General features: G+C 37.8%; 1 protein-coding gene across 1 annotated transcript in view; it reads right to left on the bottom strand.

Annotated features, from left to right (window-relative positions):
* Positions 1 to 4,780: 4,780 nt before the first annotated feature.
* NHLRC2 (NHL repeat containing 2) overlaps positions 4,781 to 23,957 on the bottom strand; it is a 49,688-nt gene continuing 30,511 nt past the window's right edge. The window contains exons 6-11 of the mRNA XM_007941589.2: positions 18,907 to 19,006; positions 14,940 to 15,171; positions 14,174 to 14,296; positions 13,089 to 13,298; positions 11,084 to 11,303; positions 4,781 to 5,037 (exon numbers count right to left, since the gene is read on the bottom strand). Coding sequence (XP_007939780.1) covers positions 4,781 to 5,037; positions 11,084 to 11,303; positions 13,089 to 13,298; positions 14,174 to 14,296; positions 14,940 to 15,171; positions 18,907 to 19,006 — 1,142 coding nt within the window. The remainder of the gene's footprint in view (positions 5,038 to 11,083; positions 11,304 to 13,088; positions 13,299 to 14,173; positions 14,297 to 14,939; positions 15,172 to 18,906; positions 19,007 to 23,957) is intronic.

Below are 23,957 nucleotides of genomic sequence, written 5' to 3'. Positions count from 1 at the left end.
CTTCCTGCAGCATCCTACTACTTAATTTAACAATGAAACACCCAGGTGTGTAGCATTTTGCTTTATTCCTTTCTGTAGTACCTAAGGCTGAAGGGAAGGTTCACCCCAATGAACCCTCCACTGGAGCACAGCTGCGTGTGTCCGATCACAGTAGAGCAGGTCTGTTCATGAAGCAAGTAAGCAGGAGACTCACGCGTCCTAACAAAGCGCCAGATACTATGTTTCTAGAGCTCACTCTGGCTACGAAACAAAATTCTCTTGATTATGAATAAGCTTCTACAGTTTGAGACCGTTCTATGCTAAGAATTCAGTTACTCTGTGACAAGGTCTTAATTACCTCTGAAGGCCAATTAAAATAGCACTGTTGGAACTAACATTGGAAAGGTAATTAATTTTTTAATACATCCATGAGCTAAAAAAAAATTCCGGATAATATCTAAATTTAAGAAATACTTGACGGCACATAACAACAACAACAACAACAACAACAAGAAATAATGCTATATAAAATCTTCTTGCAAACAACAGTTAAGACTGTTCCAAACACTGAGTGATAAGCGTGTAACAAAAACTTAATGTAATTAAATACATTAATTTTAAATTTCAAAAACAACACTGCCCGGTCTTTTTGGGTTCTATGGATTTACTGGGAGCTCTGGTAGCATAGTGGCTAAGGCCCTTGACTGCTAACCAGAAAGCTGGCGGTTCAAACCCACCAGCCACTCCTCGGAAGGAAGATGGGCGATCTACTTCCATAGTGATACTGCCCCTGAAACCCAAGGAGGGCTCGCTATGAGTCGGGTCCAACTCGACGGCACATAACAACAACAATGGACTTATTAGCTGCTATATAAAACTATGAAGGATTTAGGTTTAAAAACATTACTTTGAGGCACTGTTGTTATTGTTGTTGTTATGTGCCGTCGAGTCAGACCCGACTCACAGTGACCCTTCCTTGGGTTTCCGAGGCAGTATCACTACGGAAGTAGATCACCCCATCTTCCTTCTGAGAAGTGGCTAGTGGGTTTGAACCGCCAGCTTTCTGGTTAGCAGTCAAGTGGCTTAGGAACTATGCTACCAGTTGTATTCTAATTTTTACAGAATTAGAATACAACTAACTAAAAGTCCATGATCTTAATCATGCAACTACATTACACAATGAAAACACAGGAAGAAAAAAGGCACAATTACTGCATCTCCACCAAATCACTGACTTAAGAGATCTGGTATACCAAAGGACTCCAAACTGTTTTGATCTCTGATAACAAAAGTGACTTTAGAAAAGTTACTACACAGTAAGTGCTTACTATTCAGTTACTTTAAATCTTTGAAACAGATTTACAGTTTTATCTTCTGACTTTGAAAATAACTCATTGCTCATTGTAATAACAAACAAAAATGCAAAAAAGTAAAATTAAAATGAAAACCTCCACAATCCCATCATTCTGGGTACCACTACTGACATATTCCTTTTGCACATATTTTTATGTAATTATGAACTACAGGATTCAGTTACTTTCTGATGACTGTTCTTAAATAGAAGGCCAAATATACAGGTAGAATGAAGACCTTTTCATTGGCAGATATTAACAAATAGTAAATTTTGTACAGGTAGAAAAGAATACTAATACAGAGATGTATGTTTTCAATATCTTCTCAAAATTTCCAATTACTAAAAAACAAGCAGAAGTAACTTACCCCAGTGGTATTAGCGCAAAATTATACTGATCAAAAAAGAAATACATGTGAGAAAGGCTTGATCTTTTTATCTGTTAATGTACATACACAAACACATACACACAAAAACTTTTTTTTGGCTGTGTTAAGATTGATAGCTTTCTGCAGGTCTGGTAATACTTAACGATTAAATATATTATTAGAATAGTTAAGGAGAAAATTGTTTCTTAGTCATTGAACTTTGCCAGTTCTATCTATGGGTGATTAAATTACAATGTTTTCCCTTGTAAATAGGTTAAATATTTGCTTGAGGCAGACAGCATATTCAAGATAAGCGAGATTCTTTACAGGGATCACGTCAATGCTGAGGGAGTATATGTTCAGAAACAAACTCTACCACCTGTGAAATGGTATCACAAAGACAGGAAAAAAGCAGTGACAAAACAGCACAGTGATTCAGGGCAAAGATTCCATGTGTTATGTTGAAGTGTGCAATGCCATATCACTGGCACTCAGATTCAGGTAATTTACACTAAAATCTTACTCTCTTTAAACTATCACTGGACACAATAATTTATGCAGTAGCAAAAGCAGAGGTTAAAAAACATACAGAAGTCCTTACAGAAAACAGAAGGCAGGCTAGGATCAGAAAGTTTTAAAAGTAAACTTTCTAGTGCTTCCTCTTACCTAAGAGGTTCATGTTAATAAGTTCTAGGAACCTGTTTATACTGCTTTAGCAAGATTTACTCAAAACCATACTAATCTACTATAAAGAATATTTTTAACGTAAAAAAACCATGGACACAGGGGGCTAGATTAGATAAGCCTAAGAATGTTCAATGCAACTGTACTTTGAAAGTCAAGAAAAGTCTATGCTTAAGCCTGACCTAAGGTGCTCTGGTGGTGCAGTGCGTAAGGCATTTGACTGCTAACCAGAAGGCTGGCAGTTCAAACCCACCAGCCATTCTACAGGAGGAAGATGAAGCAATCTACTTCTGTAAAGATTTATAGTCCTGGAAACCCAGTGGGGTTTGCAATGGATCAGAATTGATTCAATGGCAGTGGGTTTGGTCTTTTTATGACTAACTTAAAACTGTAGGCAAACAAAGGGAAAATTACTAAATTTCTGTCTTTTGCATTTTTAACTTACATGAAAATACATACATACATACATACATACATGCATACTTGTGTGTTTATGTGTGTATTATACTGAAAAATAAATGATCAGGAATTTCTAAAATTAGCATATTTTAAGTGGATGCACTTCTTTCCAAGAGTGAAATCACTTATGTTTTTATATAGGAAGTGACTGAGACAAAATGCTTTTATCCTGTTCAACTGGAAAGAAGAAGTATAATCAAGTGAGATGAAAAATGAGTAAGTTCTATTCTTGATAAAAGAACATATTAATGGTTTACAGCCTTTAGTGATAGAACAGGTTTTTTTTTGTTGTTTTTAGAGAGAGAAAAGGCTTATGAGGTAATGACATAAACAGAATTCCTTTGAATTTTCTCTAAAAATTAGCATTAGCAGGTATACAAACTAAATGAAAGTCATGATCTGTGCACTTCTAAACTTCAGAGGTTTATGTAACCAGAAGGGAAGGAGGTGACACCGTGTGACACATGTGAAAGCATAAAGAAGTAGCCAGACGACAGTGCTCAGCAGGTCACACGTGAAGCTCAGGGCTGGTTCACAAGGGGAGCAAGGCATATTGCGCCATACACAGTGTCTCTCAATATTTACTGCATAAACAAGTAAAATTTACCTGAAGCTTTTAAAATCTCGTAAGCTGATTTCATCACAAACATGTGGAATCAGTTTCAGCATAAACAAGAATAGGCTTTTAAATAGTTATAAACTTAAATGCTAATAATTTAAAAAACTTTTCAGTAACTCTTCAGCAGCTGTTTCTTTTGGGGTTAAAAACAGTAACTATAAAATGTTATCAAGTAGCTGTGTTAGCCTGACTATTTTAAATAGTAATATATTAGGGTCTATACTATGCCTATTGATCACATGATAGCACTTCACATTGAATGGTTTGCTTTGAAAGCTTAAAAAGTGTTAAAAAAGAAAAAGAAATCCTCAAATATGTTCCTAATTTAAATTATGAACAGGGAGGTAAGTCAAACCAAACCAAACCAAAACGAAACAAAAAACCCCAACAAATTTGCGTTTAATCCCTACAAGTGAAACATAAGTCTGTAAGATCAGAACACCCCCACCCCATCCCACTCCACCAAATTATCACTGGATTTAGTGGTCACAGTGAATTCCTTATAGTTAAATAGTATCATAACCAGTAACGTATCTCTAAATTCTTTTCTCCTCAAAAGTCATTATTACTTTTGGGGACTCATTTTTTTTTATCTGTGTTCATTCAGAAAACACAGTTTTCTGAATGGAATGAGTTTATACACCCTTAAAGATTTTATCTTCAACTTTGTAAGGTTAGGCAGCATTGATAATATTATGTTAAAATAGCAAACAATTTATAGTAAAAATAGATCTCTTTTAACTGTAATTTCAGCTGAGAAAATCACAGCTGAGAACAAAGGACACTGTTCACCACTCAGGTACTCTTTGAACTTTGACGGTGAAGTCCCTCCCTGCCACCCTCCTGCAGCACAGAGACCTTGCCTTAAACAGACCTCATGCCTTGAATAGCAGGTATCTTTTACCAGCATGTGGACTGTTTAAAGTCTGTGAGATCGAGACATTCAAATGTGCTGATTTCTATTAATACAAGTAGAAAAAGTCAGTTAAAATATTTGGTACTATTATTATTATCAATGTTCACTGCAAATTATTGTATGATAACATGCTGCACTACAGAGTGGTCTTTAGTCTTGTACCAAATAGCAGCACAGATTATAAGGTCATAGTTCAAAGGATGATCAACACACAGCTGCTCCACAGCCAGAATGAAGGGCTTTGCTTATAATAAATAAGTAGAAAAGGAACAGTTTTAATATCCGTGCTAGAACTGAGCACCGGGGATCTTGGTATTGCAGAGGCAGAAATAAAGCTTCTCGTAAGTGACAGCGATGGTGAGGATGGGGGCCAGCGGCTGTGGTGCTGGGTGGCAGCTAGCTTGCTAAAATGCATATCTGAGCTCCACTGCAGCTGTACAGCCTTGCTGTGTATCAATTATTTGTAAAGGCTGACTGAACAAGATCCCCTTCATCATACAGGCACTGCTGTCTGCACTACAGTAATAAAGAAACACGCTGACAGATATAATGGCTTCCGGGGACAAGCAGTGAGCAGGTATCTGCAGTGAGATTGTTGGTTGATTGAAAATGCTCTCTATTTCTCCAGAAGATATCTGTCCTTGAGAAAGCCATTCATTGCCTAGAAAATAAAAACGGTTATTAAGACCGTATAAGATGACAAGCAGGAAATTAGAAATACCTCTTGAAGACTAGATTCATTCAATCAACAGATATTTACAGTCTCTGAGTAACAGGCACTGTGCTTTGTGCAGAGGACACACGTATAAACCGGATATAATGACCATCAATGAAAAGTTCCCAGTCTAATAATCTTTATTCAAACTATTTAAATTTTTCCCATTCGAACACTGTAAAATAAATAAATGTCTTTCTACTGAAACCAAGTTGAATATTGCAAATATAGTCAGAGATCTTTAATCCTTAAGGTTAAAGTAAAATGTATCAAGTTTCAGAAATAAACAGAATGGGACACTTGAAAATATAGATCATTTTTATGAAACAGATAAAAGTCTTCAGGATGAAAAAAAGAAAACTACAAAATAAACTTACTTAGGGAGTAGAAATGTATACACAACTCTGTAATGACTTTCTGGTTAAGATGATGATGAACCATTGAACATCCAAAATTAAGAAAAAAAATAACACCAGTATCTTTACAAATAGGTAACACTGATTATTTCTGTTGGCTCAATGTAAAAAGTAAAATTTTGCAACTACCTTATTTTAATACATAAAACTCTTTGTAGACTTAAATATGTAGATTTTCTACAGAACAAAAGTGTAATAAACCACTAAAAATTTTAAGCCTCTGGGTATTAAAATTTAAAAACTGTTTTTATTCATCTCTCAGAAGGATCTGCGAGATCTGTGTCACACTGAGCAAGCACACACTTGCACCAGCCTTGGGCTTTGCAGGGGGCAGGTGTCGAGAGCTAGTGCTGGGGGGGGGGGGAAATGGGTGGAGCCTCGCTCCCTGACTCCTGAAGCAGAGAGCACTGGACGCACTCTCACAGCTTACTGGCGACTGGGGCCATCTGTCCTAAAGGGACCACCTATCGAGTAGTACAGACATTCTGTCTACATTTTAGCTCTTCTCATTTTTTCCTGACCTCAGGCTGTCGACATTTTTGATGACAAGAGTACCTGCCTCTGTTGGCCCTTTCTGTGATTCCTGTAGGTTACTGCTTATAATACTGTGTTGGCTGAAAGGAAAAATGTGTTAAGTAGGAGTAAGGAGAAGGTGAGAGGTGAGAATCTAAAGATTAAAGCGCAGAGCTTTGATTCAGGAGCTGTTTAATAATTCTTTTCAGTGTTCTTTGGTTTTCTTATTTCTGGTCTGGGGAGTATGTTTTATTTAATATGTGATTTTGTTAGAAATGAGATTCATAGAGAACTTCTTACACATTTTAAATCAAAACAGGAAGATAATAAACTGCTATTTTAATGTCCAATTATAGAAATAAAACACAGAAATGACTTCTTACGATGGTTTTCATATACAGTGCCCTGGGATTTTACAGGTAATGTTCTAACACACCCCGGGGGCTTTTTATGCTACTGCTCTCTCTCTCTCTCTCTCTCTCTTTTTTTTGGGGGGGCTTAAAACCTTCACATATGCTGACTTCTTTAAAGACCAAAATTATACAGACCAAAATTAGTTAATAATAAATGTTACAGTCTCTAAATGACCAACTAGGAAGAGAAAATGCCCTTTAATCATAAGTGTATAAATCTGCCTTATAAAATAATTTTTAAAAACCTTAAATTATCAGGATTCTTTCCTGAAAGCCTGTTTGCTCCTATGTAATAGAAATGAAGCCAGTATCTTCAGACAAGTAATAAAAAAGCTCAATGTTTTCTCCACTGATGACTTCACTTCCCTTTAACACTGTGCAAATTCTGTATCCCAAATGACTCAATATTAATTAATTTGTATGTTTAAATTAAAACAAGCACGTTAATTTGTCAATACTCTATTTTAAAAATCAATATGCTCTTTAATTACACAGAGCAAAATAAAATTAATAGTGATCTCTAACTGATGCAACTTTTTCAGAGTTAATGGACACAAGACAAAACAGTTAAACTGCAGTCTAGGACTTAGCTGAACCTACAGAGGGCTGTGGCATGCCAAGTTTGAGTACTACATGGCTCATCCCTCTCCCTTGTGTGTGTGGGTGCATGTGTGCGTGTGTGTGGGGTAGAGTAGGGGTATGTGTGGAGGCATCTACAGCTCAATCACCCGAGAGCCACCTCCCAAACTCTAACCAGCAGCTCCTCCTAAGCAGTCTACCAAGATCCCTGTCTTCTTGGTTTGGATTCCTGGTTGATTGTTGCAGGACTATAGCTGCTGTAACTGAGAAGAACCAAGAGAGAAGGCATAAAGCCTGGATTGGGATAGGTACAAAATAAAAGAGCCCGAGAAGGTATGAGAAAGGAAGAGTTGGGGGGGAAAATGGGAGACAGAGTATGATCATTAGAGACAAGATGTCACAACTGACAAGTTCTAGACTGCTAATATTTTACTTTAGTATTGTTGTCCACTCGATTACAAATGTTGGAAAGCTCTAATATTAAGACAAGCAATATACTGATTCCTTACCAATAATGATGATTAAAAATGACTATATATTCAATATAATGCTGAAATAAGGAGCTAGTTCATACACAAATTCAATCTTTACACACTTTACAATAAAAGAATATGAAAATATACTCAAACAGCAAGTGCTCTAAGATTAAAAAGACCCAAGTCAGTCAGTGAGGAAAAAGGCTCTCCTGCATTCTGATCTCAGCAGTTCATCTGCATTTAATTACATATTGTATTCATTTACTTATTCTCCAACAATGTCTTATTTTCTACTTGTAGAGCATACTTTCAAAGGATGGTTTTGGCATCCATTTCTTGTAGTAAAGCAAGTTAACAGGGCTAAACTCTACCTAGGCATTTCTGAAGAAATACAGCTTCAGGCTTAGTAACTGGTAAGTCAAATATTAATGATACTATTGGAATAAGATGAACAACAACTGAAAATGATAAAACACTTGGTAGATGTGATTAAAAAAGTAAAAGATGATGACAAATAGAAGAATCGAAGAACTGAATTAAAAAGAGATGTTAAGTTACTTCAATTAAAAGAACATATTTTTCCCAAAAAATGTTTTATCATATCAAAAACTGATACAGAATAAAATCTGAAATTTATTTAGATTAAAATCTGAAATTTCTATCACAGTATTATGGAAGGCACAGTGGTAAGAACTATTAATAGTGGTTCAGGACTCTAGAGAGCTACTTTGATTGATCATCTATCTGGCTTCATAACAGACCCGCTAATTAACACTACTCAGAGTCACTTAAGACTACCTAGACTGCCTGCACCTTGTGGCTAAACTTGGCTGGAGAAAAACAAACTCTAAATTCATGACAGCTAAACAACAACAAACTCAAGTGGACCCTTAAGGCTGTTCAGCAATCACACTGTATTTTCCTCGTCTAGCCCTTCCCCCTCCCTCTTCTCTCTTCAAACCTCTAAAACCTTCTGTCTCCTCTCATTTACTCTCAGCCAATGGTCTTGCTTTCCATTTACTAACAACAGAAGCACTTACCCCACAGCTACTCAACTTGGCCTCTGGGTCCAGACGGACCTTCTCTCCTTACTATGGAAATGACCAGATTCCTGGCAAAGGCCAACTTGGTGCATGAGATCCCATCCCCTTTTCACATTTTCAAGGATACCACTTCCCAGTGCCCCGTATCATCAATTCTGTCCTCTACTGGGTCTTTGCCACCAATATAACAAGAATGCTGTTCTCTCAACTCCATTTTCCCCGTCTAGTAGCTGCCCTGTTTTTTCTTTAATCTTTTTAGCTAAATTCCTGAAAGAGTTGCCTATACTTGATCTCCCCAGTTCTTCTTTTTTAACACACTCTAATCAGGTATTTCCTCCACTATTCTGAAATAAACCAAAAAAACCAAACTCACTGCCATTGAGTTGACTCCAACTCACTGTGACCCCCATTGGGTTTCCAAGGAGGTAAATCTTTACAGAAGTAGATTGCCCGGTCTTCCTTCCATGGAGTGGCTGGTGGGTTTGAACTGTCAACCTTCTGGTTAGCAGTCAAATGCCTTAGGTACTATGCCACCAGAGCTCCTTTCTATTTGGTAATGACTCTGGTAAAAGATATCATGTATCTTTTATGCTGCTAAATCAACGGTCAATTCTTGGTCCTTATCTTAACCTGATCTATCAATAGCATTTGGCACAGCTATTAGCTCTCTTATCCTTAAAACACCTGGCTCCCAGGAAACTACTCTCTTGGTCTTCCTCCTGCTTGCCTGTCCTCATTTCAATCCTCTTGGCTGCTTCCTTCTCTCCCTGATCTCTTTATGCTGGAGCGTGCGAAAAGTGCTACTCAAAGTGTAGTCCACGGACTGCTATGAATCCGTAAGCCATGATGAGTAATGTCCAGAAATCCAGAGTAAGGACTTAGAAACTTTTATAGCAATTTGACTTTGCCATGACACTCAAATGTATAATTGGTGGCTCTGAATTTTGCATGTCCTTAAAAAATATTAATTTGCTCCTCCAGCCAGTTGGAGATAAAATAGCACAGAATGGAAACAGTACTACACTAGTAACTAGCAGAACTGGTTCAAATTCCAGATTTTGACTTAATTCTATATAAGCCCCTAGGCAAGTCACTTCATCTCTTTGAGCCATCAGTTTCCTTATTCGGGAAATAAGAAGAGCTGGGGTAGTAGATGGTGTCTTGATGCCTTTCAGTGCTAATAATCAAGATCACTCTGAGACCACAGCAATCTGCCTCATGGGATGGACTTGCCCAGGAGCAAATGGGGTAAATTCTGATTGAATGGGTCTGGCTACAGTTCAACCACACGTATAGAGTTTTTCTCGTATCCTCAGTCTTTTGAGGGAAAACAGAAAGGTGTCTTCAGCAAAATATCTGACATATGGAAAAAATTTTGAAAAAAGAAAATTCTTTTTTGTTTTTGTTTTACAAATCATGACTTCTTCTAGCCTTTATAAAGGTCTCACACAAGCAGCCCCTACCTTACCAACAGCACAGGCAGTCCCCAGGTTATGAATGGTCCACTGAGGACAACTCCTACTTGCCCTTCAATGTTGTGTAAATTTGTCCTCACTTTGAAAGAAATGAACCAGCCCCTACTCACAACAGTTCTTCATCACAATCACCTTCACTTGCTGCAAGTGCAGCTTTTAAATCACTGAAAAGGCTTTAAGAGTTTTCTTCAACTAAGCAAAACCAAACCCACTGCCATCAAGTCAATTGTGACTCATGGTGATCCCAGAGGACAGAACAGAACTGTCCCACAGTGTTTCCAAGGCTGTGAATCTTTACGGAAGCAGACTGCCTCATCTTTCTTCCAAGGAGCCACTGGTGGATTCAAACTGTTGACCTTTAGGTTAGCAGCCAAATGCCTCAGCCACTGCACCCCCAGAGCGCCTTTCCTTGCACTAAAGTAAGACTAAACAGAACAAAGCACCTGTCCTGACTTAGCTACAAACTCTTAAACACAGTCAGCAATGGATCTCATTCATACTCTGAGGACTGCCTGTATTCCCAAAATAGTATTTCAGGGTATTTGACAGCCTTGATGCTCCTTTAACATTCTCCCAAATCAGTAGGCTGATGCTGAAATGTCCCTTTAGCATTTAATCCTTGTAGCTTAAAATGTTGACTTCTGTGCAAATACATAGTGAATGAAGGGCCTGAAAGAGATTTACAAAGAGAGGAGTGCATAAAAGTAAAAGATTTTAAGTCAGGAGGTGGCATTTCATTTTTCCACTGCAGATTTTTCAACTTTAAGCAGCTCTTTCTGGGAACAAGATAATGAAGAAAAAAATTAGGATAAAGCAAAAGCTGTATCCCAAGAAACAGTGCTAACGACGGACATGTAACTTCGGGTGAGTTACACTGTTTTTTAATAAAAGGGAGAAAAGAATCTCAAAAGCAAAGGAAGCTGCCAAAGTGGGGTTTGATCTGCATTCATTTCTTATGTGTCTCCCTCAAACCCTGCCCAACCACAGAGCAGAAACATCACACAACACATGAGAAGATTACTAGAAGAAACATCACGGACTTGCGGGGTATTTACATCTGCAAGATTATAATCATACCTTCGGTTGTTAGAAACCAACAACTGGGAACTCCTTCAGTTAGCTTTGTTCCTGAGGGGAGGTCTAATCTCAACTTGAACTGCAGAGTCTGGCCTGGGGATGCAGTCACTGGGCAAAGACTGACGTTTGGAGCAGATTTAGGTAGTCTGGGTAATATCTTCTGCTTGTCTCGTAGGAACGGGCCATCCACCACAGCATTTTCAGATCTGATGACAGGGAGCTGCAAAATAAGAAAATCTGTTGTTGAAGCACAAATACTTTACGGTAACTGTAGAGTGAGAGAGACTCTTTTTAGATTTCAGTAGAAAACTGAAAGTTCTATGTCAATGAAATGTAACTACATTCTAGTCTAAACAAGAATGTGTTTAGTTAGACGACCACAAGAGTATTTTGTAGGTACAGAAAAAATTTCACCTGGCAAAAAGATTATCAGCACAAATAAGAAGAATTACATTAATGGATGTTTAGAGATGGCAGAAAAATAAAGTAAAACTTTAGCAGTTTAAATGTAACCCACTGCCATCAAGTTGATTCTGACTCAAAGTGACCCTCTTAGGACAGAGAACTGCCCCACAGAGATTCCAAGGCTGTAAGTCTTCCTGAAATCATACTGCTTCCTCTTTCCTCCCACTGAGCGACTGGTGGGTTTGAACCACTGGCCTAGCAGTCTAATTCTTTAATATGTACACCACCAGAGCTCCTTGAAATGTAGTGAATGTAGTATACATACTCATCATTTTCATGGTCAAGTACATGATGTCATGCATATTATACCAGAGATCTATGTTGAGATAAGTGACACCTATAATGGTAATTGTTTTCTTTTTTAAATTTTAAAATATATATCTTAGAAATTCCTAGAATTTTAGGAAAAACATTTCTTGCAGAAATACCTTGTAGTGGACATTTCCCCTTCAAAGTTCTACTACAGACCATGTTTATATGCTTAAAAATTGGTTAGGACTTATCTAAGTTTCTTATGAACTGATTTTCAATGTCTTAAGAAATGTAGCTTCTAGAACTTCCGTTAGAAAATCATTTGTTAATGGGTTCACCAGTAGAAACAGGGATTACACATTAACCTAAGGAATATTAAAAAAATTAACAACCCAAACCACAGAGTATGATGTGAGTAGTGTGTGTCAGTGGACCAGTAAGGCACATCATGATAAATGGAGAAAAGACTCAAATTATCAAGAATTTCACTTTACGTGGATCCACAATCAACCCCCATGAAAGCAGCAGTCGAGAAAAAAAGACAACATATTATATTAGCAAATCTGCTGCGACAGACCTCTTTAAAATGTTAAAGAAAACTTTTTTTCTTGAACACTAAGGTATGTGGCCCCAAGTTACAGTATGGCCTCATACATTATGTGAGAGCTGGATAATGAATTAGAAAGACTCAGGAAAAACTTATGCATTTGAATTATGATGTTGGCAAAGACTACTGAATACACATGGACTGCCAGAAGAACAAACAAGTCTTTCTTAGAAGCACAGCCAGAATGCTCCTTAGAAGTGAGGATGGTGAGAGGTTCTCTCTCATACTTTGGTCATGTTATAAGGAGGGACTATCCCCGGAGAAGGGTATCATGCTTGGTAACACGGAAGGTCAGTGAAAAAGAGAAAGATCTTCGACAAGATGGCATGACACAGTGGCTGCAACAACGACTTCAAACATACCAGCAATTAACTCTGAGGATGGCATAGGACTGTGCAGGGTTTTGCTCTGTTGTATACAGACAGGGTCGCCGTAAGTCAGAATCGACTTGATGGCACCTAACAGCAACTAACCTCCAGGATCTTTCTCACACTCTCAGCACGGTAGTTCTGTTGCCAAATTCTCAAAGTAAACGTCACAGACATTCACGTACACGTATCTATCGACATGTATCAGTATCACCACTAGCCATGGCCTAACCAAAAACGCCTGTCAGTGCCATAAGAATCTTAATTCACTCCAAAAATAATACCCTTTAACTTATACTCTAAGATTACTTACCACAGAAATTGTTTCTGTTTCTAAATCCATCACCTTAATTTGATGATTATTTGTGTCTGCTACATATAGTAACTGGCCATTCTCTCCAATACACAAGCCTCCTGGTTCATTAAAAGTTGACTCTCTAAAACTGGAATGGATAACATTACTTGCGTCTCCTGTTCCTGCCAATGTTAAACAGTGTTTTGTTTTTGGATCCACAACTTTGATCTAAAGAGGAAAGAAAGAAAATACACTGGTCAATCTCATGTTTGTAGAATGGAGGAGTGCTCTACAAGGCTAAAGAGTTTCTGACTGCCATCACTGTTCCTACTAAGTCACAGAACAGGCAGTTCCATAATTTCTTGAAAAAGCCAAACATTCAAATTTCAGTCTAAGGAGAGAGATGCCATTCCAACAGGCAAAACTTGTATCTTATGTTTCAGAAGTAATTTTTGATGGAATTATTTCTGAGAGTTTGTACTTATTTAAAAAATTTAGTTCTTCAAAACCGGACACACTTTCACAGTTGAACTCACTTTCTACTCATGAGCATCTAATACTGGCTGAGGATTTGCTGCTTTTGTTAAACTTAAAGATTCCTTCCCTGTTGCATGTCAATTATATTAAACTACGGTCTCCCATCATAAAGTATTAACATTTGTTTTCCACTGATCTTTATAGAAACTGAAAAAACAAGGCAGTAGAGAATGGATATGCTGCTGATAATGGAATTATTTGCTAACAGTGTGTATAACTACGCAACAGTTCAAAAATGTCCCCCTTTTAGTTAACATGTTCATTCCCCTGCTATTAGCCTTCTCCTCATTTACTGAATAAGTTACTAAGCAGCTCTGACGGCTTGAAATTCACAACTTTTGCCCACAGCCACTGGGAGTTTGTTGAATACTTTCCCCAGCTCACAGCATCATCTTAAACTCTTGGCCAAGAAGAGACCAAGAAAGAATAGAATAAACTTGTATACAGTTGTCAAAGACTGTGCATCCCCTCTGAACTTTAGAGTGGCAGTTGTAGGAGGCTCTCTTTCAGCATATTAAATACGACACATGAAAATGAGGGTGTTATATAATAATGTCAAGACTCACCTTGTGATTGTATGAGTCTGCCACATAAAGTAAATTTCTTTTCTTGTCCCAAGTCACTCCAAGTGGGTGCTGAAGCTTTGCATTGATTCCTACTCCATCAGTATCACCAAAAGCAAATAAATTCTTTTATTTTTCAAAAAAGAAAGAACATTTATTAAAATTTTTATAGTGCTTTGTAAAGGTATAAAGTGAAAATTGAGACTGTTGCATATGCTATGTAAGTCAAGGGGAAGGTCTGATTTTCATACCAATAGGGCTGGGGACTTGATTTAGAAACTAGAAAATATGCTGGAATTTTGAATCTGTATTAGGTTGTAGTACTTAACAGTTTTACAACAGTCACACACTGGTCAGGACTTAACAGTTTTACAACAGTCACACACTGGTCAGGACTTAATAGTTTTACAACAGTCACACACTGGTCAGGGACAGGTCAAGTCTGTTAGTCTGGTGCTTTTACCATTCCCCTGACAACCATCTGAGTCACATTCTTCTTTTCTCTCCAGTCATTAATAAATATCTTATCTTTCCTTTCTCCCTGAAGCATTAACATTTATATATAACCAAGTAGAATCAGTATACTTTCCTTACATGGTTTTATTTTGTGTTTCTTTATATTCACATTTCCTTTGATCTGACTTCCCTTTTAATTCATGAGGCCACGAACTCTCTCTCCTAAATTTTTATTAATTCTCCACATTTCATGAGATCGAGAGCTTAGGAAGCACCCAGGCATATACTGTCTGTGTGAAATGATTTTCATTACCATGGGGTCTCTTTCTCCTCCTACGAGGTGCTTCACGGCTCCATCTTTCAGCGAGACGGTCCTCACAGTACTGCTCTCACTATCTGCCACAAACAGGCAGTTCCAGGGTTCTTCAGAGGCCAGAGAAAGACCTGAAGGTTGGGCAAAACCTGCCTTGTGAGGATATGCATTGTTTCGATTCTCTTCATTCCCACTTCCAGCAAATCGAAGGCAGGTTCCTTTTCTTAACTCACTATAAAAAGACAAGTTCATAGGTAGAGCCAACTATCCAACTTAGTTATTAAGCAAATGTATGTAAATGATCAAATCAATAGTGATAAACATTGTAAAAACATGTAGTGCTCTTGGTCCAGTTAAAATGTAGAAGTCTGCTTTAACTAGTTATTTCTCAACCATTAACTTATTTATCCACTGGGCGGCCCTTCCCACTTTTCTATGATACACACAAAACTGTAACCATTCTCAAGCCAGAAAGGGAATCTCTGACAGATTCAGCCTTATCAGACAAGAAGAATAATAGATTTTCCCTCCAAATTATCAGGCATAAATACAGCTTGATCCTACCGTAAGTTCTTGACTTTTTCTATACTCATGTAATACTAGGTTCTCACACAGAATTGGAAAGCTTATCTAGTTTTTGACAGCTTAAAGTTTAAATTTTTACTAACACTTATTTTGTTTTATTCTATATAAGTAAAAACATTAATGCCTAAGGTACTTGACTGCTAACCAGAAGGCTGTCGGTTCAAACCCACCAGCCACTCTCGGAAGGAAGATAGGGCAATTTACTTCCATAGTGATACTGCCTTCGGAAACCCAAGGAAGAGTTGCTATGAGTTGGGTTCAACTCGACGGCACATAACAACAACAACAAGTAAAAACAAGCAAAAGGAATTAAAAAATTTCTTTGAAAAGAGCAGTCAGGCATTACTCATTTTAAGAAAATGATGTAAGATTATGCTGCTCTAATGGATTTTATAAATCAGTTTCTTACATATACTAGGGAAATATCTGTTTAAATGATGATTGGAGTAATGTTTTTGTAATGCAAAAAAAAAAAAAAAAGTTTATGCCAGAGAGGTTGTAAGGAAAATACTGTAGTGTCTTATGTTGAGGGAAAGGAAGAAGTTGACTTAGGATGTCATATAATGAGAGCCATATGCACATAATTTCCAAAAAGGGCACAGTATGTAAGTCTAAGATGACTATCAATCACTTACTGGTTGTTATACTCCCAGTGCTAAGTTAGGTAGGGGGTAGAGGATGAGGGCAGAGGGAGATAGGTGTATGAAATCTGGCCACCTAAGCAATGTGTAATCTAGAGAGAAATACGTGCAACAATTATCCTCAAAAATAAATAAAATAAAAGGTGATTGCCATGAGGAATCTTACCACTTAAAAAAAATAAAAGATTTCCCTTCATTAACTAAGAGGTAGTATAAATGGGGAAAAAGAGTAACTTCAAGGCATTAGGGGTCGTTACCACCTGAAGATCAGTTATTAGTACAGTATCCTTAAACTTATGATGAAGGTCAATGTGATCTTTAACTGACTAGATTCCTAATATAAATGAGGGGGATAACTCATTTGGAAACTTAGGCAGTTCTTGACCATCTATATCCAAAACAGCCAGCACAGAGGACAGCACATTCTGACCACCCTTGTCACTTCTGTTCTGCTGTTTACAATAATGTCTCACGTAAAAGGTTATTGCTAATCTCACTCTTCAGGCTACTACCATGTCTTGCTTGGAAAGTAGCAAGTCTCCTGACTGCATCCATCTCTAGGGTGGTCCCACTCTGAACACTGCCAGTGTTCTTTCAAAAACACAATCTAATCATATCACATTCCAGCTTAAAACCTTTCTATAAAGACCCACAGAAATAATGACCAAAACCTCTTAAGCAGTCTCACAAGGCCCTGTGTCATCTGGCTACTACCAGCACCACTAATGTCATCTCATGCCTAGAAAATCTCCTCTACTCCCTTTCTAACTCCTACTTCTCTACCAAGTCTCAGTTTAGTAGCCTCTTCCAGGAAGCCTTCCTTGGACCTCAAATCTTATTGATACTCACATACATAAGGGATAATTTCAATTGAAAGGATTACTGGAGTGATTCCTTTCCCACCTATTTTTTTTAACTGGTTGTTTGGCGATCTGATTGGTTCTTCTTGAGAACAGCAGCCACATCTTTTCATTTTATTCTTAGCAAAACGAACATTATCTCTGTTCCCTGGCATGTTGTTGTTAGGTACTGTTGAGTCAATTCCAACGCATAGCAACCTTATGTACAACAGAACGCCAACACTGCCTGGGGCAGCACCATCTAACATAAATGGTGACTATACATACAGACCCTGCCAGATTGAATTGCCTAGCACATCACTTGCTGCCATTGAGTCGATTACAACTCATAGCAACCCCCAGTGGATTTCCAAGGCTATAAATCTTTATGGAAGCAGACTGCCTCATTTTTCTTCCGTGGAACAACTGGTGGGTTCAAACCACCGACCGGTCAAACGCCTTAACCACTACACCACCAGAGCTCCTTGTACCTAGCATATAGAATTTTTAATAAATACTTGTTAGATGAGTGACTGAATGTTGCAAAACATCATATTAATGTTCCAAAGCAACATACACATATAATTGGGATGATCTAATATCTGGATTATCTATACAATTGTTCCTTTCTACCGATGAAGGTAACTGAGATATCCAGCACTTACTTTCTATGGTGATTTGATAGCCTTTATGGTCATGATGTTCATTCATTTATTTATTCAGCAAGACCTTACTGAGCTCCATTATGTATCAGAAACTGTACTAGGAACAGGAGACGCAAAAATGGATTAGGACACGGTCCCTTCCTATAAGAGGCAGTCTAGTAGGAAAAAACAGTTATGTAAACTAGTAAGTGCAACCAAGAAGAACGAGTGCAAACTTATCAGTGCAGCGACGTAACAACATACCAGGCACAATGAGGTCACAGAGAAGAGTATGTCAGTTCTTCCTGAGGTGGAAGGGAGAAGAGGAAAGGCTTTACAGAAAAGGTAAGAAACTTTGCAAAGACACTACCATTTTATTTTATATCTGCAACAGTGGCAACAGAGTAATTTGCATTTACTATATATGCCAGGCACTATGCTGGACTCTTCACAAAGTATTCATTCTCAAAATAACCCGATGCAGTAGAAAAAAATAAAAAAAGAAACTGAGGCTTAGAGAGTTAAAGAGGTTCTCTTAAACTCACACAGATGGTAAGTGGCAGAGCCAGGATTCAATCTCAGGCTTAACTTCAAAGACTGAGCTGTTAACCACTCTGCTGTGTGGTACTCAAATATTTGAATTCCTGATTTGAAGATATCTGAGCTGTCCTAAAAGATAAGCATCCACTGTATATTTCAAATTCTCTTTCTGGATGCTCAATAGGCTTGCTCCTCCTAGGACTCTGGAAGTCAGGTGTGGTCATGATATTGCTTTGGCTGAAGAAATGGAAGAAGTGATGTATGTTACTTCTGAGGAGATGCTCTTCTCTTTCTCTCTGCAAGGACGATTGACAAAGCTCCAGATGGCGGCTGCTTCATCAGCCTAGTTGGCAGAGCAATGCTTTCTAGCAGAGCTATGTGAGTGAGCTAGGAATAAACCCTGTTGTTTTAAGCCACCAAGAACCCAGGCTGTTTGTTATGGCAGCACACTGTATATTTACACAAATAACACATGCGCTATACTTTTATTTGTTGTGTGTCAGTTTCCTATGCATGTATGCATTCTTTCTGTGGGCACGTTAAACTGTGGGAAAAAATAACGTAGCCTAGTATATCCTGGACTAGTACAGTGGGGAGTGCTAGGATGGTGACCTTGGGAAAGGGAATTCTGTGAACTCCAAGTAATGCAGTAATGCTTTGAGGTTAAAGCACACAGTGAAGACCTTTCATTAACTCAAAGACAGACGCTGCCACTTACTTTTTCTTTGGTAGTTTGCCATAGTCCAATAGGAGAGCCCATATCTGATGAGTCCCTGCCATGGCGATCCACAGAATGTCACTTCTTTGAACCTCTGAAGCTTTATCAAACCAAAACAGCAGTTATTAGATACATATCTGATAAATATAAACACTCAAATTGTTTTAGAAATTTAAATTCAGGGAAGGCAGCAGTATGTTCACAAATTATCTAATAAGGGAAAATAAAAATAATGCTTTAAGTTGTTTTTGAAATTTCCCATTTTCCTAGTGAAAGATTTACTCCTTTGGACTTGTAATTTTGTGTAAGCATTTCAAGCCAAAAGCATCCAGTAATCACGTATGAGCATCTGTTTGGACTCCTCCTGTTTACTTTTCTCCTTTATAAGCCTTGGGCTGAGAGAAAGTACAGAAGCAGAGGCTGTGGCAAGTGAGGATTCAGGTGTCTGGGATTCTATGTGATGATGACTCCACATGATGTTATGTGGTGAAGATGATGATGGTAATACAGACAGCCAGGCAGAGCACTTCCTATGCATAAGGCACTGAGCTAAGCAGTACATGGGTTATTTTCCTTAACTTAACCTTAAGTTTCACTATAATCACTTCCATTTTACAAAGAAACAAATTCAAAGAGGTCAGTAAATAGTTTGCTAACATTCATACAACTAGTAAGTATATGATAGATCTGGGATTGTGAATCCATTCATGAAGTTGACTCCACATCAGTGTTATTACTGGAATGAAAGACCTACAGAAGTGAGCGTGTGCTCTTCTGCCCAATTCTCTGTTGGCCCCTTCTGCTCTCTCCCTTCTGCCTCTGCCCCATGAACTTAGCTCTGGCATCAAGTACTCAAGTGCATTTTCACATGTGATTAGAAACAGGGATCTCATCAAAGTAATCTAGCCTCCTGCTCTAGGACATGTGGCCGGGCTCACCTCTTCTGTCCCTCCCTCCCCACACTGCTAGCTACATCAAGTTGGCGCTGACCCATGGTGGCCTGCTGTACAGCGGAGGGAAGCACTTCCCAGTCCTGTACCACTTCAAGATCACCGGTGTGCCTGCGTCCAGGGCTGGGGCGACTGTGTCCACCCACCTCATGGAAGGTGTCCCTCACTTTCACCTGACCAAGTTATAGAAGTTCTTTAACTATCAGACTAAGCAGTCTGGATGTTATTCTCCAAGACAGTAGGAGGTATGGAAGATTTTTAGAAAGTACATGATCTCATCAGAATCATGCTTTAGGCAGTTGAGTTTTTTAAAAAAAGATTCTTGGACTTTTATTCTCTTGAAACATGAACCATCATCTTGCATCAGTTTGGTCAGATCAGCTGGGACTGCCTCTCGAACCATCTGGAGCCCTGTGCTTATGAGGAGCCCCAGGTGGTACAAATGGTTAATGTGCTTGGCTACTGACCGAAGGCCTCAGAAGAAAGGCCTGGTGACCTACTTCTGAAAAATCAGCCACTGGAAACCCATGGAGCACAGGGCCACCGACTCACCAGGGCTCACCAGGAGTGGGGGTGACTCAAGGGCAAACAGTTTTCGTCTGACTGAAAAATCTTACCAACATAAAGTCAACGTGGTAGGAGTATAAGAATCCTTCTCAAATTTTAGGTATAAAAATACTATAATTCTTTGCTATAATTCTCAAATTTTAGGTATAAAAATACTGTAATTCTTTGTTATTTTATTTAACAAAATAAAAAGGCACTAATGACATTATATAAAATGTATTCCTCAAAATGTCTGTCTCATGATTGTTTTTAAAGGAGAACTATTTTAATGGTATTTTATAGGATATTAATGGAAATGAGAGAAGCCTATTATCTAAACACCGTAGATTATCAGCCCAGCACAACCTTTAAAGGTTGTGTAAGAACAGTTAACCTTTTATCTGGGGAAAATGATGATGAAAGGGCCAAGGAAGGTTAATGGGATTGGGGCATATTATCCTTTTCACAAATGAGTCTAAATCAGGTAAAGTCTAAAGTATTTGAGACACTGGCAGGGTTCTAACCGTTATGATTTATAAAAAACAAAACAAAAGCCTCTCAGGTGACTATGTGGCATATGAGAAGAATCAGCACAGACCTGATGCATATTTTGGCATTATGGCAAGGTTTCTGCTGGAAAAAAAATGAATGTTTACAATTTAGGAATTATTATCAGTGCATTATGAAATTCTGACTACATTTACAGTGATAATCAAAAAGAAGAATGAAAAAAGAACACTTACTTTTATAAAAATCACTTTAGGTTAATTATTTTCACATCTTTATCCTGAAATGGCACAATTAGGAAAAATATTCAGGGACTAATTAAAAGATAGAAGCTCCGGTAGCGTAGTGCCTAAGGAACTTGACTGCTAACCAGAAGGCTGGCGGTTCAAACCCACTAGCCACCCCTTGGAAAGAAGATTGGGCAATCTACTTCCGTAGTGATACTGCCTCAGAAACCCAAGGAGGGGTCGCTACGAGTCAGGTCCAACTTGATGGCACGTAACAACAACAACAATGAAAAGATATACATACTACATTTATCTATTACATATATATTTTTAATAATCCGAGTTATTTCCAAGCACCTTCCCCACTCCTTTCTGGGTCCCTTGGCAGGATATATAATCAACTGTGTATTTGTCCTTGTTATTTGTCATCCCCTTTACCTATTTTTTCTTCTTAATGCCTACTAAGTGTTTATAGACTAATGCTTAAAGATTTTTAATTAAATATACATACAAAGGGATACACATGTAAGTTTAAACAACAGTAACTAAACACCCATGGGCACACCACCCAATTTAAGACAGACATTATTTGAAATTCCCATAGATCCCTCCCTGTGATCTTCTCTTCCTCCTAGAAAGCATCTCTCAATTATTATTTAGTCATGCCTGCTATTGAACTTTCTATAAAAGAACCATATTATAAATGTCTTCTGTATCTTGCTTTTTTCAGAATCCCCCCTATACTTGTCCATGCTTTTGGATGTAGTTGTGGCCCATTCATTAGCACTGTAGTGGGGCTCACTGTATGAAAAAAACACACCCCAAATTCACTGCCTTCGAGTCGACTCCAACTCATAGAGACCTGTCCTTGGGTTTCCAAGGCAGTATCTCTACAGAAGTAGATTGCCCAATTTTCCTTCAGAGGAGTAGCTGGTAGGTTTGAACTGCCAGCCTTCTGGTTAGCAGTCAAATGCCTTAGGCAGTATGCCAGCAGAGCTCCCAGCTCACTGTATAAAGCATCACAATACCTAATCTATTTTTTTTCTTATTTTCCTTCTGATAATTCCATCTTCTCTCAATTTCCAACTATGGTTGATTTCAGAAGTATTCTATAAATGTGTTGGGTACTAAAAAATGTGCTTTAAAGGAAAACAATTTTTCTCAGCCACATTCCCCTTCAAATTCTGCTTATCTGCATGTTTGTTTATGCCAGCTGTACAGTTATGTAATTTAAGCACTGAATGAATCAATGAAATATGAATGCAAAAAGAAAACTGTTTCTATGAAAACAAAGCTGAATACTTCAAAACCAATGAAAGTAAGGAGCTAAGTTAAACTGGTATTAAGTTAGAAATGAACAAGACAAGTGAAAAGAATAGGTTAAACAAAATAATTGTAAAATCCTACTGGCCATCAGCCCTCAGTTCCTTTCAGGTATTTTTAAACTCTCACCACACTTTAATGAAACCAAAACAACACATTTTCAGTGGTGCAAGAAAGACTATCAGGGCTCTCTTAAAGAAAAGGCTTTTGTCCCACATGAAAAGACTGGCTAAAAACATGTACATTTCTATGTCTTAAATTAAAATAAAGACGTTATTTGAAACCCCCATGCATCCCTCTAGGATCATATTCTTTTCCTCCTCCTTTATTAAAATATTTTTAGATTCTTTATGATTGCCAGCTTTACAGATGTTTTTCTATACACATCAATCATCAGACTCAGTCATTTCAATACTGTATTTATTTGCTTCTACTTTTCTTTCACAAGGGATTCAGGTAGCTTAAAAAGAAACCCTAGTAAGATAAATATGATTTAAAGAAAATGAAGTAAAAGGTAAATAAGGAGAAAATGAAAGATGCAACCACAGTAACACTAAGAAATGAATGTCCTGTATCCATTCTACTCTGCTGAAGATAAATGTGTACCTATATCTCCCAGTAGTCAATATAACAATGTAAAGTAATCAGTTATGATTTTAAAATATCCAGAAGCTTAAAGACAAACTTGATGCTCAGGTATAATTATCCAGAACACGGAGCCAGAAAATAATTTCTACAGTAGATAATCAGAGAAATCATTTATAATGCAGTAACTGAAACCACTAGCAAGTTCTTATAGTCAAAACAGTAGCAAGTTTTATAGGGCTGTGTTTTGATGAAGTAAATAATATGAAAAACACACACATATAAATATAAATGAATGTGATATGTTTGTGTGTTGATATATTTCTCAATGAATGACATCATGCCAGAATAGTTTAATAAAAGTAATTGTAAGAAGAACAAATATTCTATGATCTAGTTTCCCCATATCCCCCAATATACATCAATCCAGGATTCACTTCTACTGATATAAACCAGTGGTTTTTAAATCTTAAATCCAATGAAAGCCGTCGACCATGTCGCCCAATCTTAGACAGAATTTCTGGGAGGTTTAAGTACCTTATAAAGCCTAACCATGATAGTCATTGTGATGCTAACTTCTTCATACAGTGCTTGAAAAACATTTTCTTTTAGCCACTGTTCTAAAAGGCATTGAGCTTAAGTGGATTCAAGATTACTCAACCCAGATGCCTAGCATGAAGATATTTTAAGTTTTAAGTTAAATGCACAGCCATATGCTTTTAATAATCTATTGAGCTGAGGTAGGACTCCCTTCCTTGACTAGAAAAGACGCTAGTCTCAAATAGCATGTTATTCCAGTTGGAAGCTGAGGGAGACTTATGAATAGAGCCGAGATTTTCTAAGATTTTGGAAAGAATTTTGGGTACATTCTCAATACAGAGATAAACAACCAGAAACTCCATGCCATAAAGCA

This window comes from Orycteropus afer, unplaced genomic scaffold (assembly GCF_000298275.1).
Source record: "Orycteropus afer afer isolate SDZICR_OR568_19922 unplaced genomic scaffold, OryAfe1.0 scaffold00082, whole genome shotgun sequence".
NCBI classification, from domain to species: domain Eukaryota; kingdom Metazoa; phylum Chordata; class Mammalia; order Tubulidentata; family Orycteropodidae; genus Orycteropus; species Orycteropus afer.
The sequence above is the reverse complement of the archived record's forward strand: the minus strand, read 5'-3'. Positions and strand labels throughout refer to the sequence as shown.